The sequence below is a fragment of the Diceros bicornis genome, chromosome 4 (genome assembly GCF_020826845.1).
Source record: "Diceros bicornis minor isolate mBicDic1 chromosome 4, mDicBic1.mat.cur, whole genome shotgun sequence".
Lineage (NCBI taxonomy): Eukaryota > Metazoa > Chordata > Mammalia > Perissodactyla > Rhinocerotidae > Diceros > Diceros bicornis.
The window spans coordinates 41616237-41635615 of record NC_080743.1 but is presented as its reverse complement, the minus strand read 5'-3'; the positions used below and the strand labels follow the sequence as shown (position 1 = coordinate 41635615).

The 19379-nt window shown below is 40.4% G+C and overlaps 1 protein-coding gene across 1 annotated transcript in view; it reads left to right on the top strand.

Annotated features, from left to right (window-relative positions):
- Positions 1-513: 513 nt before the first annotated feature.
- Positions 514-19379, top strand: part of SLC25A24 (solute carrier family 25 member 24) — a 50074-nt gene continuing 31208 nt past the window's right edge. The window contains exons 1-2 of the mRNA XM_058538665.1: positions 514-883; positions 15746-15872. Of these exons, the coding sequence (XP_058394648.1) occupies positions 701-883; positions 15746-15872 (310 nt within the window). The 5' untranslated portion in view covers positions 514-700. The remainder of the gene's footprint in view (positions 884-15745; positions 15873-19379) is intronic.

Sequence of the window (19379 nt, the reverse complement as noted above, 5' to 3'; positions counted from 1 at the left end):
TTTGTGCCCCCCCCCCCCGTTTTATTGAGATATAATTGACGTATAACACTGTATTAGTTTTAGGCGCTCCTTTTTAACTGCTTTCACATTTCACTCCTTTGCTTCTTAAAGCAAAATTCCCATCCCAGGTGTGCAACCACCCAACTCCCTCATTTTTGTGAATGGAAAACAGGCCCAGAGACGTGTAGTATCGGTGAAGTCACACGAAAAAGTCAGAGATCTGTGCGAGACAAAGCCCGATATGGCCCAATTTCCATGCAGAGAACCAGCTCTGGGCAGTTCGCCAAGGCTCCAAGCCGGAAGGAAAGGGGGCCTTGAAGTGAAGTAACCTGAGCTTCAAACCGCTCCCCACAACCCCTTAATTCGCTGATGCTGAAACCCACGACCTCTGGGGGCTGCCTCCTCGTACCGCACCCCTGACAGCTGGACTCGGGAATGAGCAGAACTCACTCCTCAGGTCCCACAGGCCCCCCGAGACCCACCCCGCGGCCCTTGCACTTCCTGCCCGCCCAGGCAGGGCCAGGCCCATCCCTCCGCGCCTCTCGCGGAGGCGGGCGTCGGGCGAGCTCCTCCCCAGGCGGCGGCGGGAGCGGCCACTCCCTGCGCGCCGAGCCGGGCCCGGGAAGGCCCTGGTCGCGCCCGGGCAGCCCTCGGCCCTCCGTGACGCCCCTCGGCTGGGCCGCCCCGCGCCTCCGGGACCATGCTGCGCTGGCTGCGGGGCTTCGTGCTGCCCGCGGCGGCCTGCCAGGATGCAGAGCCGCCGACGCGCTACGAGACCCTCTTCCAGAAGCTGGACCACAACCAGGACGGCGTGGTGGACATCGGCGAGCTGCAGGAGGGGCTCAGGAACCTGGGCATCCCCCTGGGCCAGGACGCCGAGGAGGTGGGTCGCTGCTGGGCGCGGCCTGAGGGCCAGGAGGGCTGCGGGGACTCCGGACGGAGTCCGGATGACGGAGGGCGGCGGCCCGCGCCTCCGCCAGGAAGAAGGTAGAACGGTGGCTTCCAGCCCGCGAAGGGCTTCAGAAGCTCGGGAATGGGGCCCGCGGCCAGTTACCCCCGGAACGGATGCGCCTCGGAATGTGAAAAGCGACCGGTGTTTTTCCAGACAAAATTAGTGCAGTGAACGCTCTGGCCCACTGTAACGATTTAAAACCCTGTACCACAATATTTTGGGTCTGAATGCATCCCAGGTCCTTTACCTGCCTTTTTGCGCCTTTGCAAACATTTGATCAAGTTTTTTAGCTCTCATCCTTTGCAAACATTTAATCAAGCTTTTTAGCTCTCAGACTTCAGTGGGCCCCAAGTTCTGTAACAAAGGCTCACACTTTGTATCTCTTCGAAGCTGCTTTGTTACACTAGCTAGATTTGTCTACTGTTTCAGAACTGTTTGAAAACCAATCGTATGTTTCCCCCAACTTCCTGTTGAAGAGGAGAGGCAACATTCCATCGTTTTAAGACATTCTTAATGCCCTCAGTACATAAATTGATCTGAAGGGTTGACCCGTCGCTGAGCAATTTCAACTCCTCTGAGTCATTTTAATTGTGTCGCTGAAGTTCAGCTCCCTTAGCGGGGTGGAGATATTTGGAACCGCTCCAACCCCGCTGAAACCTAAGAAGACATTTTGGCATTCCCTGTCCCAACAGGGAAAGTGATTAGGTAACTGGAACAGCCAACAACTGTTCTATATATTTTAAGTTACTCATTAAATGTCTTCAGTAGTTACAGGCCTCTTCGGTTTACTGTTTTTTCTTGAGTTAGATTTCCTAAGTTACAATTTTTAGGAAACTGTCCATTTGTCGATGATTCATACTATTCACTTATGACTTTATAAAATTTCTGACTGTATCTATAGTTATGTTCTCTATTTCATTCCTGCTATCTTTCCCACCCCCTTCAATCTTGCCAAGGGTTTATCTATTTTATTTATACTTTGAAAGAACCAACTTTGGTACATTTTGCTGATTGTCTGTTTTTTTTCTTCCATTAATTTCTGTTTATTTTTTTCTACTTTCTTTGGGTTTATTCATTTGCTCTTTTTCTAATTTCTTGAGAGGAATGCTTGATTTATTAATTTTGAGCTACAATATCCCTTTAATTGCTTCTTTAGCTGCATACCACAAGTTTGTATTTTTGTTGTTATTTAGTTCCAAGTATTTTCTAATTTCCAATATGATTTCATCTTTGACCCATGAATTATTTAAATATGTGCTTTAAATTTCCAAATATTTTTGGTTGGTTCTTTGAAAATATGAATAAAATAGACAAACTTGTGGCAAGATTGATTAAGAAAAAGAGAGAAGAACTCAAAATCAGGAATAAAAAAATGTCTTTGGTTTTCCAAAGTTTATTTAAATTTATTAAATAAAATAAGTTGTATAAAACTGTGTGTGTGCAAACACATAAAACAGGATGGCATATATTTATCAGTATAATATATATTATAATATAATACATATACATAAAATAAATTTTATATATACATAATATATACGTATATAATATCACTCCCTATACTCTTGCCAGATATTAATAACTATTCCCAGCACTCTTTTTTGACTGGTGGTACATCTGTCAATAAAAGGTTAATAATGGTTATTTCTGGATGATAGGAATTAAATTACTTTTTAACTATTTTCTTTACAATTTTTGTATTATTTCAATTTTAGAAAGTGATCATGCACTATTTTTATGATTAGAGAAAAAAGAAAGTTATTTTTATTTTGGATAACTGTCACCCCCTGTGGGATGAGCCTTTTTGGACCACCCTCTACAGAAGAGTTGATCACACCCTACTACGTGTAGGTCCTCTCTCTCACACATTACTACTGTTATAATTTCAAGTGGTGTTATTTTTGTTTGTTGACTGTGCCCTCCACTAAGACCAAGCATCTTGAGGATGAGGATCATGTCTTATTCATCTAAGCAAAATAATTCAAAAAGATTTTAAGACTGTGATTTGAAATACCCTAAAGAAGCCAGTGGCTCATTTGAAATAAAGAAAAAAAGGGCAAAATTTAATTGTAAAGCAGTTGTTAGTGCTTCTAGTTTCAGCATATGTAGGACAAGATAACCAAAAATCTGCCTGTTGCAAGATACCAACACATGCTGGATAATAAGATAAACACTAAAAAAATAAATAGATAAATAAATAAAGCCTTAATTTTTTTAGAGAAATTTTAGGTTTACAACAAAACTGAGAGGAAGGTACAGAGACTTCCCATATATTCCCTGCCCCTACACATCACATGCGTAGCCTCCCCCATTGTCAACATCACTGACCAGAATGGCACATTTTTTACCAAGGATGAACCTTCATTGACACATCGTCATCACGCGAAGTCCATAGTTTACCTTAGGGTTTACTCTTGGTATTGTACATTCTGTGGGTTGGACAGATGTATAATGACATGTATCCACCATTATAGTATCATACAGAGTATTTTCACGGCCCTAAAAATCTTCTGTGCCCTGCCTATTCATTGCCCCTCTCCCCACTGATCTTTTTATTGCTTCCATAGTTTTGCCAGACAAATATCTTTTTATATGCATAGATAAGCTTAGAAGAAAAATACAGTCAAAACTGCCTGGGTTTAAATCTTAGTTCTGCTACTTGCGAGTTAACTTTGGGCAATTTTCTTAATCTCTCTAGCTTCAGTTTCCTCATCTGTGATAGAGGTAACACGACTACCTGTCTTAAAGGGTTATTATGAACAATAAATAAAATATGTAAAGTACTTAGAATAATGCCTGCTAACTAATAAGCAATCAGTTAACTGTTAGCCTTTAAATTATCTAGTACTGTTATTGCAATCACTACTGAAAGACAGGCATCAAAATCTCCCTCTATGATTGTGCATTTGCCAATTTTTCTTTATAATTCTGGCAACTTTTCCCTTTTATATTTTGAGATTATAAGTATATTCACGTTTAGCATTGTTGTGTCTTCCTGGTGAATTGCTCCTTTTATCATTATGATTTCTTGCCTACCCTTATAGCATATTTTTCAAATGCCTGAGTCATTGCAGTAGCCAGGGTGTTCCCCTCAACGAGGTCATTTTCCCAGGTCACCTCTGGGAAATCTTCAGCATTTGGGCTCCCGCCTTATGCGAGGTATTATCCTTGCCCTATATTCCACGCAGGGTTCTTTGCCTTCTGGGTGGTGAGTGAGCCAGTTACCAAACCCTATGTCACCGCCTCTTGTCTTGGACCACTCCTGCTACTAACTGCATCAATTCAGGTCCTCCCAGGAGCAGAAACCAAGATGGGATAGGTGCGAAAAGATTTATTGAGGAAATGCCTGTGAAGGGTAAGGGAGAGGGAACAGGAGTAAATCAAGGGGATCTTCAGACCATGATGCAAGTTTAATCCCTGTCAGAAAAGTGCCAGAAGGAAGGACTGGTTTAGGAAGAACTTCAGACCAAAGCATAGTTCTTAGAAAGTCTGGACTAGGCTAACGGGGCGTCACTGAGGAAATGTTATCTGTTAGTGGAGTCCTGCATTGGCTGCCCAGGGCTAGTATCCTGCTGGGGCTAGTCACTGGTTGGAGCAGCCAAGGCAAGTATGGACTTGGTGTGAGTGCTACAGCGGGTCCAAAGGTCCAAAGGTGTGGCAGGGTAGTCAACTCTGCTCCCGCAGTGCGCAGTGCGTTATCTTGAAGGGCGATCTAACCTGACCACCCCAGACCACGTCTTGTGCCACACAGGTCTGCTTCTCTGCATAAGTTTGGGGAGTGCTCCTTCATGGTCCTCAGCCTCTCTTCCCCAGGGAGGTCAGTGGGACAAACTACAGGGCCCGTTGCTTCAGTTGGTTACAGCTGGTACTCATTATTTCCCTTCTTGACTGTCTATTTTAAATTCCACTCACACTCAGCTATCTTCTTTGCAGGTCTTTGTGAATCACCTGGTGGTGTGACTCACACCTTCATTCCTGAGGGGTCTGAGCTTCTCAAGCCAGTGTTGCTGCATGTGCCCATTCACAGTTATAATTGGGCAGGGGAATAGCAGGCAGCATCCACGTGGATCATCTGAGTGCCATTCATATTCCTCTCTGTCTCCATTGTGTAAAAGCAGCCCTACTTCCTGCTGATCCGAGTCAATTTACACCTACTAAGATGGAGACTTCTTTTCTTGCCTGTTGGTCTCTCGACACAAGGAGTTCCAAATGTCCAGGTGGCAGATATAGCTTGTAGTTCAATGGGACCCTTGTTGTGTTCCCTGGCAAGAGTATATCCTGTTTGGGGACCAGAAATTAACCCTGCAGATTCCAGAGTTGTGGGGACAGGAAACAAAAAGTCCCCCAGTGGGTCACTGGGAGTGATAGTAAGGGGACCACTCCTGCTTCCACCTTTTGGTTCCTGGACTCATGTATTCTTCCTGTTGGGGGCACAGAGGCATACAGAAGTCTCTGATTTCATGCATATACTGCATCCCAAAGGGTGGCAACCCATCTTTGCCAAATGTTGTCTCCTAGGTGGTGCTTCAGCCGTGCTTTCAGGGGTATGTGATATGGCCAGTGGATCCCTTGGTCCTGGGCCTACTCCCACACCTCTTTCACTATGAAGCAGACACCCTGGTCAGATGCTATGTTATGTGGGGATTTCATGCCTGTAGATCAGGCATTCCATAAGCCCCCAGATAGTGGCGCTGAGTCTTTGTGGGCAGGAAATGGAAACCCCTACCTGGAAGAGGTATCTATTCCTGTGAGGAGGACCCAGTGCCCCTTCCAGGACAGGAGGCACCCAATATAACTGACTTTCCACCTGGTGACCAATTGGTCTTCTTGAGGAATAGTGTCATATCAGGGGCAGGCAAGGGCCAGATCATGAAAGGCATTGTGGACCTGCTGGGTGGTTTGGATTTTTCTTATATGAGTGATGGGAGCCCTTGGGAGGTTTTAAGCAAGAGAGGGACAGAGGCAGACTTATGATTTAGGGAGATCACTCTGGTGGCTGTGCGGAAAATAGATGGAGGAAGAGAAGGTGTTGAGGCAAGCCTGGGAAATAGGAGCCAATCAAATACTTGGAATTAGGATTACACGGTCAGTTTTTATGTGAGAAAATTTCAGAGGCAAAGGTCAAGGGTTTGTGTAATGTCAAGGATTAGGGAGATTATCTACCTGAGTATCTAGAAATGAGAACTATGGGATGACTCTTCAAGAGAAGATTTCAAGATAGTAGTTTGCATCTAAAATAAATACTCAACTTGAAATTTCTATAAATTTCCATCTGATTTGATCTTCTTTCCATGTTTCCAAGCTTTTGTAATGAATTCAGCATTTGAAGAGCACAGATTTTTGTTAAAGTTCCTTCAGCCTTAGATGGAAAGAATGTGGAATATAAGAGTAGAATGTAGAAAATATGCATAAGGAATAAATAATTAACCATTACTAAGTGTTCCAGAATTATCCAGGGAAGGAAAAGACTTCAAGGCAAGTCCTGAGACAAAATTAAGAACTGAAATTCTGGAAGTGAAATTGCTATGGTTTCTTCTAATATGACCTCTCTTTTCCATGTGTTTCCAAATCTCCTCATTATGAAATTAGAGTTTTAGAAAAGAGAAAATTCACATTAAGTTCTCCCAGGACTCAGGAATGTGAGAATATGGAATAAGAGTAGACTGTAGTATGAGGAACAAGGGGATACAGTAGTCATTACTAGTTTTCCCATAATTATCAAGTAATCCAATCTGATTTTTAGAGTATTTTCTATTTTTTCTCCTCCTCCTCCTCGTTTTTTGGTTTTTATCAAAGAGCACATTAGAACATTCTAAAAAACAGTCCCAATGTTTGGATGTCATTTGAGGTGCTCTGAGGAAAAAAAAAATCAGGACATTAAAGAGTAGAGGAAATAATTTGAATTTTAATTTACCGCAATGGAAATCATGAGGAAAATAAACCAATTGCGAAGTCAGCAGTTTTAGCTGGAAGGATGCTTATTTTGTTTCAGTTTAGGCTTGGAAGACTTTGGAACAGTGTAGGCCCACCCCCCAAAAAAAATCCAGATTTAGAATTAAGGGGATATCATGGAAAAGGGGATCTTGTCCAATAGGATTTTGCAGATATTTTTCTTCCTTCTTGAATCTTGGCATCATTTTAGTGGGAACTCTTTTATTAATATGTGGAGGAGACAGGGGGACAGGTTTTGTAGTGTGTGAAGGTATTCCTGTACCCAAGTTCAGAGCTGGATGATTTAACAAATGTTCAGTTAGCCTGCAATTTTATAGGAAATTTAAAAACTAAGTTGTTTGCCATATTTTCACAGGCCCAAACGCCTACTGTACCTTTCTTAGGTGAGACTTAGAATCATAAGGGGCAGAGGATTCTTACAGCTGAGAGGATTACCAAGAGCAAGAAGGGAGGCAGCATGCTCAAAGAGTTCCATACTTGGTGTGAATTGACCACATAACCTTGGTCAAGTCATTTGACCCCTTGCTTTACTTTCCTTATTCTTAAAATGCAAATATCTTCCCTGCCTCCTGATGGAGATTATCAAGATCACATGTGACTGGATACGAAAATTCATGTAAAAAAACCTTTAAAATATGATATCACAGGGGGTGGCCTGGTGGCACAGTGATTAAGTTTGTGCACTGTGCTTCAGCGGCCTGGGGTTTGCAGGTTCGGATCCTGGGCACAGACCTATGCACCATTCATCAAGCCATGCTATGGCAGCATCCCATGTACAAAATAGAGAAAGACTGGCACAGATGTTAGCTCAAGGGCCAATCTTCCTCACCAAAAAAAAAAAAAAATTATATCACATGTACCTAGATGGCAAGCTCCTTGGGGACCCTCTGTCCCCATGGGTAACATATCAAGTATATGCTGAATGAGTAGGCAGTGTCAGAGGAATAATTAGGCTGGGTAACTTGATTTAAGGGCTCTTCTATCTCTTATATTCTATGATTTTTTGATTCTCTGCCTTCAAATTTTATATTTACAACTACAGATGGAATAGAGTCACATACAAAAAAAACAGTACATTAGCAAGTGTTTATTGCTTTGAATAGAATTTCTTTTCAGAGGAGTTTCACTCCAGGAGATAATTCTTCTGTTAACAAGGAGGATTTATTTCATTAGCGTTTCAGTTGTCAGAAACTTCATTACTAAAGGAAATCTGATGCAGAAGTCATAGAGGTAGATTTTAAGGCATCATAGCTGGAAGATTATGGTATAAGAAAAACAATGGAATTCCAGCTACATTTATGTCCAATGTTCTAAAATATATAACATCTATATCTTTTGTGTTTTCTCCTGACTTATCTTCTAAAATCTGATGTTATCCCTTCTTTGAGGTTCTTTATTTTGGAAAGAATGAAAAAAAAGGAAGAATTCCTTAGTAAGGTGTAAAATACCCTTTCTATCTTGGTAGCAGTCTGCCTTTTCAATCTCCTTCCCAGGCTCTCGATATTCTATATCTCTGACTGGGCCACCATATACATTTATCCCTTTATTTTCTTCTCTCTGCTTGGTATTGCTCTCACTCCTAATTTTCTGCCTGGTAAATTATTACCCATTGTTTAAGGCCTCAGCTCACATTTATAATTTTGCCCTAGCCCAGAGTTATTTCCTTTGTCAACATTCCAGTGAAGACATTTAGAAATAAATAAGCTTCCACAAGGCAACATTCCATAAGGGTACTGCTTAACTTCTTTTGACCACTCTGAGTTCATAATCTTATTTTTTTGAGGGTCACATAGAATCCATGAAGATGTCTATATTTGACAGGATCTGTGAACACAACAAAGGGATTTGTTGAGAAAGTTTGAAGCCTTACTCTGAAATGTGGACCATTGTATCTACTACATTAACTGGTGCAGTATGTGTACTGGTTATTATTATGGACTGTGGAATCAGTTAGACCAGGGTTCAAAGGTTTTCACCATTTGCTACACTTGTGACCTTGGGTAAGCTATTTAATGGCTGGAAACTAGGAATGGTAAGAGCTACCTGATAGCTAACACAAATATTAAATTCATTCAATTAATGTTTTTGAATAATGCCAGACACTGTTCAGTGAACTGGGGATAGTGGTGAACAAGGTAGTCCGGGTCCCTCAACTGTGTTCTCAAAACTTTCCTTATAGGAGGCATGTGTGTCTTGGGTGGAATAATTAATAAGCAAATAACGAACAGGATAATTTCAAAAAGTGGAAGGAACTATTCAACAAAAATAGTTGCCTTTTTATTAGATGAGACTATCAACTCTGTTTTGTTCTCTCCTATCAGTTCTGTAAAATGCTGTCTCTTTTTCTTATTACACTGCCCATGACTTCTGTCTTTTCTACTTGGTCCTAGAGACTCTTGTGCCCTTCCAGGATGTCTGTGCTCTGTGACTCTTTGTGTCTACTTGCATTCTCTGCAGTGCACAGGGAAGGACTGTAAAATTCTCTTTTGTGGGAGAATTCATTCTTGATTGGACCACAGCACATCTTGTGAAACAGAATTAGAGTTTACCATTGCTCAACAGCTCTGGGGGGAAATGTTTATTGTGAAGCCTACAGTATTACTTATGACCAACCGTGGTGCAACCTCATCCTAAAGGTAAGCCCATGGGTATTTCAAGGACATGTGATGGTCCTCTCTGTGTTGTCAGTACTTGACGTGATGAGTGAATAGAGCAGAAGCTAACAGATAATGGCTTGATTAAATCTTCTTTATGAATTTTTTAAAAAGAATTTTTTTGGAGCAGTTTTAGTTTCACAGCAAAATTAAGAGGAAGGTATAGAGATTTCCCATCTCTCCCCGTCCCTACACATGCATTATCAACATCTGGCACCAGAGTGGTACATTTGTTACAACTGATAAACCTACATTGATGCATCATTATCATCCACAGTCCATAGTTTACCTTAGAGTTCACTCTTGGTATTGTACAATGGCATGTATCCATCTTTACAGTACCACACAGAGTATTTTCACTGCCCTAAAAATCCTCTTCCTATTTTTATAGGCATGTAGTGCTCTGCCTATTCATCCTTCCATCTATTCCTCCAACCCCATGGCAACCACTGATCTTTTTATTGTCTCCATGGTTTTTCCTTTTCCAGAATGTCACACAGCTAGAATCATATGGTATGTAGCCTTTTCAGATTGGCTTCTTTCACTTAGTAATATGCATTTAAGGTTACTCTGTGTCTCTTCATGTCTTGATAGCTCATTTCTTTTTAGTGCTGAATGATATTCCATTGTTTGGATGTACCACAGTTTATTTATCCATTTACCTACTGAAGGACATCTTGGTTGTTTCCAAATTTTGGCAATTATGAATAAAGCTGCTATAAACACCTGTGTGCAGGATTTTGTGTGGACATAAATTTCAGTTCTTTTGGTTAGATACCAAAGAGCGTGACTGCTGGATTGTATCGTAAGAGAGTGTTTAGTTTTGTAAGAAACTGGCCAAACTATATTCCAAGGTGGCTGTACCATTTTGCATTCCCACCAGCAAGGAATGAGAGTTCTTGTTGCTCTACATGAATTTTAAAGAGTACTCCATAGTTAGGAAAATAAATGACATAAAAAAGTGAAGTTTTTACTCTGAAACTATACTTCTAAGTTTCCAGTGGAGCAGGATAAGGGACCATAGGTATGTGTATAGGGAAGCCAGAGCCCTCTATGGCTTCCCTGTACATATTCCTAGAGTGAGGATTAAGAAGAAACCACAGACATTGCTTATGAGTATCTCCTGACTTCTCTCTGGGACCCCGGCTGACTTCTGTCCATTTTGAGATTATCCTCCCAAGTGCACTGCCAACATCTGTAGGGATAGAGCTGGGACCCTGGAGGTTAGAGCAGGCCTGGTGGAGCCACTGCAGTGACTGGGTGAAGATAAGGAACTGGAGGTGGAGGTGGGGGGAGAATCACAGAAGGAAAGACTCAAGTGGGCAGATTTTTCATTAGGTTCCCAATTCCCAGTCATCACTACAGCAATTCTTAAGTACTTCAACCTTAGAAGAAGAATTCTTAGAAAGGTGAGACCAAACAACTTGAAAAAAATGTTGGACCTCACCAGCAGTCATTATGGCCCTACATACAGTCCCTGTCCCAACATCCCCTACCCACTTTTCTCTAAAAAGAAGCTCAACCTTTAGAGACAGTTCTGTGCAGATGTCTTTCCAGAAGTTTCTGGGGAAAGAGCGTGAGTCGTCCCCTCTAGGCTCCCCCTGAGTGGCATGGGAACTAGGGCGTCTGATCAGCTGACCTGGGAGCGCAGCCTGAACGCCGTGGCCTCCCCCTCCCGGCCAAGCCCTCACCGAGGCTCGCAGGCACGAGGCTCCTGGTGAACCATATGCCTCTGCCTTGGAGCGGTTGCGATGTGCCCTCCCCTTCCTGCGCGTTACCTCTCGCAGATGCTTTGTCTTTGGTGCCTCAGAGGACGCTGCTATCTTAGGTCTCTGCCAGCTGGACGTGTGATGGGCAGATAACCCCTTCCTCCCTCTCCCTTACACCTCCGGAAGACTCACGGGGGCTGCAGCGTGTACCAGCTCTGCTGCCAGAGACATCCGGGTTGGATGGCCTCTGTGAAGAACTCTTTTGGTACCTGGACCATAACGAAGAGGGGACCCTGGACATCCTTGGGTTTCAGGAAGGCCTACGGGATAGAGGAGTCATTCAGCTCCAGAAGGCAGGGAAGGTGGGCCTCAGTGGGGCTGTGGTCAGAGAGATGTTGGGGCTGGCAGCCCTGAAGAGGCCTTGGGCAGAGAGGAGTGAAGCCAAATTTATGCGTTCCCAAGCTTGACCTGGGCCCCACTATAGTTTTCAGGTCGATTACCAACGTTACTATATTAAGAATAACTCAAAACAGCTAATACTTTTCTCAAGCATTTTTCTCAGTTTTCTTCCTGGCTCTAATAAAACTTCCAAATTCAAATTGCTCTCGAGATGTTGACTGCAACCTTGTTTTGGGGGTCACCTTGTTCAATGTACTTACCTGTTATTAGTAACCTAGATGGGCATGTAGGCCAAAGATGCTCCCTCCCCATTTTGGGGAATTGGGATAATCACTATATGTGTGTTTGGGAGTGGGACAGTAATCGGAAATTCTCTAATGTATTTTGGTTTCTGTTCCTGGAAGGAGGGCATTCTAAATGGCTTGTACTCTTGGGATTTCAATGGTGCTGAGGTTTCCTCATAACATGACTTAATTATCAGACTTTTAAAGACTGAGCTCGCACATCAGTTCCTTTGCGAATCCTTCTTTTTGCCCAGCAGCCTAGATTACAGGCTCCTTCTCAGTGTGTGATATATATTTCTTTCTGTGTTTCCAAGTTATTTTCTGTTTGGAAATTATTGTTGAATATAATTATTACTTTCCAATTATATTTGTTCTTTGGATGTTTAACCAAGTAGACTGGGAGATCCATGAGAGTAAGGACTGTTGAATTTATTTCAGATAATTGGTACTTTGTGCTCAAAAAACTGTTGGTTGAGTTCTGTCATGTTAAAATTTAGTAAAACTCTTCCAATTAGCTGTGTGAACTTGAGGAGTCTATCTTAATCATCCATTCAGTCATTGATCGTATATGTTTTTAGCACATTCTATACACCAAGCACTGTGTCCTGGTTTCCTCATTTGAAGCATCAGAGGTCTGGCCTGGGTGTTGTTGGTGGACCAGGACAGTTCAAAATGTAATCTCTGTAAAGTTCACTTGGTTTTTTTAATTTGCTCCCAAAACTCAAGTGTTTTTCTTTTTAAAGCTAAATGTCCTTCACACTTGTACTTAGATTTTCTTATACTTGGATTATACTTAGATTTTCAAGTATGACTTGTATTTGTTCATTTGATACAAACTAACCTTTCATAAGAAATTCTGGATTATGCCGTAAACAAGTTCAATCCTTTGAAACACATTTCTTCCTTATCAAAACAAAATTTTTGCAAATACGTCTTTTGTTTTTGGCAAGAGATGGCGTGACCATATAAAGGCTTTTTATACCCAGTGATGACTGATGAGGGCTTACATATCAAAACCAAGGAAGAGGCATCTCTGGAGGGCTCTGCACCAACCACAGAGAATCTTATGTTTCAGGGGAACGCTGATGTGGCCTTTCCTCAGGTGACGGTGACATCTCTAGGAAGTTCTGATGTGAGTCTTTTCCCTTGTCTCCAGCTTCCCTGGTAGAAAATTCATTTATATAGATTGAGAATTCAATTGATTTTTTAAAAATAGAAATGGTACTTACATTATATAGTGATGAGAAAGAAAAGATATAATTTTTTATTCTGATAACTAATAGGCTTTTTGAATGATATTTTGTTTTTTTACTGTGAAAGGTGAGAAACTGAATATTCAAATGGACAATGGTTAGACAATATTTAAAACTAAACTTTGACCCACAACCTGCAGCAACCTGCCCAGGAAACCAACCTCTTATCCACAATAAACAGCCCAGGAAACCAGCCTGCTATAAGTAAGACTTACAGGAAGCCAGATTGCTGTCTCTAGTGACAATCTAGGAAGCTAAACAACAACTTCTGTTATGGCTGTTTGGGCTGACAATCAGCCCAAAATGGCTAGGAATTGATTAATAACTGACAGCTCACCTTAATTTTTGTCCTGCTTCCAACTTAGGACCAACCAGAGAAAGCCAAATATGCACCCCTAACCAAATTCACAGGATGCCCCACTTCTAGTTAGCCCGCCTACAGCTTCCCCAGGACAACAGCCTCTACTCAGGGTACACATGAAGCCTCCTGTTTTCCACTATAAAGCTTTCCCACTCCTCTGCCTGCCTTTGAGTCCCTGCCAAAACGCACGCGACAGTGGCTGACTCCCTTGCTATAGCAAGCTCAGACTAAATAGCCTTTACTTTTCTCATTGGATTGGTCTTCATTTATTTCCACAGAGGAATACACAAGAAAATTCAGAAGTCAAACCCTAGTCTTTCGTATTATTGTAAGTCGGAGTCATTAGGCAATTGTAATTCTGGGAGTCCTTATTTACCATAAGAAAAATTAAAGCAATATGGGTAAAAAAATCAAGCTGTACAAAGATAGGGACAGGGATGCCCTTTAATTTGTGATTTTCAAAATGTTCACTGATATTTCCATTGACCCAAACTTAAACTTCTTAGATGAAACTTCAGTACGTAAGTGGAGCCACAGAATGCTATATGATATTTTCTCTTGGATTATGCAAATCTCAGTATATGTGTTGAGTAATCAGGAAATAATTTCCAGATGAAAATCATCCTCAGTCTAATTTGTTAAGGTAATTAAATAGCAATAATTATTTTTCAGTCACAACACAAATGTATTTGCTTTTAAAACTGTAAATAATAATTGATGGTTTTGGAATGAAGGCTATTTAGGTGGCAGATAAGAGAATCTTTCTCACACTAACTTAAAAAAGGTGAGAATTCTTTGTAGATACCTTTTATCAGATTAAGGAAGCACCACCCTATGCCTAGTTTCCTCTGAGTTTTTAATCATGAATGATGTTGAATCCATCAAATGTTTTTTCTGTATTTATTAAGATGATCTATGATTTTCTCTTTTATTCTGTTAATGTAGTAAATTACAAGATTTTCTTTTCTTAATGTTAACCTAACCTAGCATTACTGGAATACATTCATCTTGTGCGTGTGTGTGTGGTATTATCCATTTTATATATTTTTACATCCATATATATTATTTTATATAGTAAGAGTATTATCCATTTCATATATAGTATTATCCTTTTGTATATTGTTAGATTTGACTTGCTACCATTTTATTTAGGATTTTTACATCTATTTCACCAATGACATTGCTTATAATTTTCTTTCATGGGAATGTTTTTAAATTGCAGATTAAATTTCTTTGATACTTATAGGACTACTCAAATTTTCTGTTGATTTGGGCCAATTTTTGGTAAGTTCTTTTTTTCTAGGCTTTTGTCTATTTTATCTCAATTTTCATATTTCTTGATATAAGGTTGTTCATAACATCTTTAATGTCTATAGTGTCTAGTGATTTTCATTGTTACTTTCTGACATTGGTTATTTGCCAGTTTCAGGCATTTATCAGTTTTATTGGTCTTTTCAAAGAGCCATCTTCTAATATTGTTGATCCTCTCAATGGCGTTATTTGTTTTCTTTTTTATTACTTTTTACTCTTTCTTTCTTTCCTTCAACTTTTTTTTTGGTTTAATTTTTTTCTGATTTCTTGAGATTGAAGTAAGCTTTAATGATTCATCATTGGTTTCCAGCCTTTCTTCTTTTCTAATTATGCATTTTAAACCATAAATTTGCCTCTAAGCTTTTGTTGCATCTCATGAGTTTCAGACTTTTTTCTCTCTGAAGAGAGAGAGCATGGAGGACTGACCATTATACTATCCTGCCACAATAAGGCATTATTTTCCCAAGAGCATGACCATCAAACCAATAGAATTTGTAAGCTTTGGATGGGTGATTGCAAGTGTCTTAATAGGCAGAGGTTTATTTATGTTTTGGGTGGCAGTGGGAGAGGGCTTACATGTAATATCAAATACCATGATTTTTATTTCTTTCTCAAAAGCAATGATTTCTATTGATATAGTTTGATATAACAGCTTTTTATAAAGGTCATCTTTAGGAAAAGATTATTTAATTTTGGAAATCAAAGAGAAAAATAATATTGTAGACATTTAAATCTCATGCTAGGTCAAATGTTTGTCTTCTGTCTTGGGATTTATCAAATCCATAGGAAAACAGCCAATCTGCTTGAAGTATATGTACAAATAATTTAATATTTTAGCCCATATAAAAAAATCTCAATTTTTTTTTGTAGAAAATTTTTTCTACTGGTGATATCAACAAAGATGGGAAGCTGGATTTTGAAGAATTTATGAAGTACCTTAAAGACCATGAGAAAAAAATGAAATTGGCATTTAAGAGTTTGGACAAAAATAATGATGGTATGTCTTATTTTCTATTAATCACCCACTGTGAAGAAGCACGTCTCATACTTCCAAGAGTCTAAAGCAATGTATATTTAGTCTCTCTTTTTTTAGGTGATAATCATTACTAGTGTTGGTAATTGCTTTTTAAGTAATGTGATTTTTATATATAATATTTGTAGTGAAGAAAACTTACAGATAGCTTTGTCCGCTGAATTATAAACTGTGAGTAGGGCTTTTTGTAAAATATTAACTGTGGAACATTAGGCTGGTCTGACTTAAAGCTATGGGTTAAAAATAATAATTATGGGGCCGGCCCTGTGGCTTAGTGGTTAAGTGCGCGCGCTCCACTACTGGTGGCCCGGGTTCGGATCCCGGGCGTGCACCGACGCACCGCTTCTCTGGCCATGCTGAGGCCACATCCCACATACAGCAACTAGAAAGATGTACAGCTATGACATACAGCTATCTACTGGGGCTTGGGGGAGAAAAAAAGGAGGAGGATTGGCAATAGAGGTTAGCTCAGAGCCGGTGTTCCTCAGCAAAAAGAGGAGGATTAGCACGGACGTTAGCTCAGGGCTGATCTTCCTCACACACACACACACACACACACAAATAATAATAATAATAATTATGTTTCCTTGCTCTCTGGGCAAGAGAGATTATTTTTGTTTATATATAGGCATACATATTATATAGTTGAAAATTTAAAAAACTTTCAGATTATTTTACATTTGATAGTCTTTTTGAAAGAATTAATTTAGAGAAGATACTCTCTGATCCTGAAAATTAGGGGAAAAAAATAGCAGATAGACATTTAAATATATACCTTCTGATGTGGATTATGGTTTCTCTATTTAGATGCATAGCTTGGAGTTCGAGTCCCAGTTGTGTAGAGCAGAAAGCAAAGGCCACAGAAGGAGAAAGGGAGGAATTACAAAACCCTTATCACCAGAGGCAACCTTTAATAGGAAGAGAGAATTTATTTTAAAAAATTATAATGCAACCTCAAACCCCTCCCTACGTATGAGTAGTCAAGGCCATTCCATTTGCACACTTGTTATTCAAGAAACAAGTTAAACAAACAGATTGAGAGAAAATATGATTTATACCGCAGGTGGGCAAACTTTTTTTGTAAAAGGCCAGATATTTTAGCTTTGTGGGCCATGTGGTCTTAGTTTCAGCTGCTCATCTCTGCTGTCCTAGTGCAAAAACATTAACTCAGCAGCCATAGTGCAAAAACAGCCATATGTAAATAAATGAGCATGGTTGTGTTCCAATAAAACTTTATTTACAAAAGCAGGTAACCGGCTTTATTTGGCCAGAGGATTATAGTTTGCCAGTCCCTGGTTTATACTGAACATTAACTTCTGTTATATTCATGGAAAGTTCCTTCAAACAAACAACTAAACCCTTTGAATGGATTTGATGATCCATTCAAGTCTGTGACTCTCAGCCAGGAAGAACTGAGCTTGTAGTGAAAAGTAGTGCTATTGGAACATTTGTTACCTCCTGTAAACCTTACATTACATGCCCCAAGTCTAGCTTTAGTCCAATCTTCTAGCAAAATTCAGTTCTTACAATCAACTTTACTTCTTCCCTGCAAACTTTCATCCCACCTGGAATCCTCTACAGTTTAGTTGCAGAGACTGTTGGTATAGTTTTAGGTCAGGCAGAGCCGGGAGATGGAGCTGCCTCAGGATCATCTTCCAGATAAGTAGAGGTCGATTGTCCCAGTGCGTAAGTGTGCACACATCAATTGTCCATTTCAGAAAATCTAAATGAACCAGAGGCAATAATTAAAGATGAAATTTTAGTGATACATTTGTAGTAAATGCAAACAATTTCCCGCTTAATTTATCTTGTTTGTATATTTTAAAACAATTTGTCATTATAGGTTCATATTTTTGTTTATCAGACTTTGTTAAAACAAAGCAAAAGTCACATCCTCATTATTCATGGATTCTGTATTTGAGAATTTGCCTACTTGCTAAAATTTAACCCCAAAAGTAACCCCAAAATCAATACCTGCAGCACTTTTGCGGTCATTCATGGATGTGTGCAGAGCAGCAACAAATTTCATTTGCTTGATGAGCACATTTCTAGCTGAGCTAGAACATGACGATGCTCTGCTTGTGTTGCTCTGCTTTCTTGTTTTAGCTCTCCTACTGTAAACAAGTGTCATTCTGCAGTGGACTTAGTGCCATGTTTTTTGCATTTTTGTGCTGTTTTTGGTGATTTTGATGTTTAAAATGGCTCCCAAGCATTGTGCTGAAGTGCTCTCTAGCACTCCTAAATGCAAGAAGGCCGTGATATGCCTTAGGAAGAAAATACGTCTGTTAGATAAGCTTCATTCAGGCATGCGTTATAGTACTGTTGGCTGGGAGTTCAATGTTAATGAATCAACGATATGTGTTAAATAGGGTGTCTTTAAACAGAAACACACATAAAACAAAGTTTTGTATTGACTGGTTAATGAAAATGTTGTGACCAGAGGCTCATAGGAACCTAACCCTATGTTTCCCATAGGAACAATGGTTCAGTATTCTGTAATTCTTGGTTAACAGTGACATTATAGAACGTAACTCCTATGAATGAGAATCAACTGTCTCTCTTTAAGAGTACAATTATAAAGGAGAATATTCAGAGGGGTATTTAAGGAATTTCATTGCTAACAGATTGATGCCTCTAACTGTCCTTACATTCTCCAGGATCTCATGCTGCTCCTTTCTTCTCTCCAGGAGAATTCTCTCCAAATCCTTTCATTTCTTAAAGTCCTTCTCTTGAATGAAGTCTTTCCTTTCACCAATAACAGTCATTTTTGTCTTCCTCTTTTCCTGGAGAACTTTGCTGTTAATACTGGTTTGGCATCAGATCCTCTCTTACTTTTTGTTTCATCCTATTTCATGCATATTAGTCTTAGGATCTTCATGAGTCTGTGAGCTGCTTGAGGGAAATGCAGTATTGATCACATTTATTGCTTATATTTTCTCTTTCTTCCTCTCTTCTGATTCTTCTTCTGTCTACAAACATGCTCTAATTTCTCTAATAATAATAATTTTCCCAGGCCCGGCCCGGTGCGCGCGCTCTGCTGCGGTGGCCTGGGGTTCGCTGGTTTGGATCCTGGGCGCGCACCGACGCACTGCTTGTCAAGCCATGCTGTGGTGGCGTCCCATATAAAGTAGAGGAAGATGGGCATGGATGTTAGCCCAGGGCCAGTCTTCCTCAGCAAAAAGAGGAGGATTGGCAGATATTAGCTCAGGGCCAATCTTTCTCACTCCCCCCCCAAAAAAAAAAATAATACTAATTTTCCCTCTTCCATCGTCCTACTATCCCTGCTTTCTTTCTCTTTTTTTGGTGAGGAAGAGTGGCCCTCAGCTAACATCTGTGCCCATCCTCCTCCATTTTGTATGTGGTTTGCTGCCATTGCATGGCTTGATGAGTGGTGTAGGTCCACGCCCGGGATCTGAACCCATGAATCCTGGGCCACCAAAACAGAGTATGTGAAACTTAACCGCTATGCCA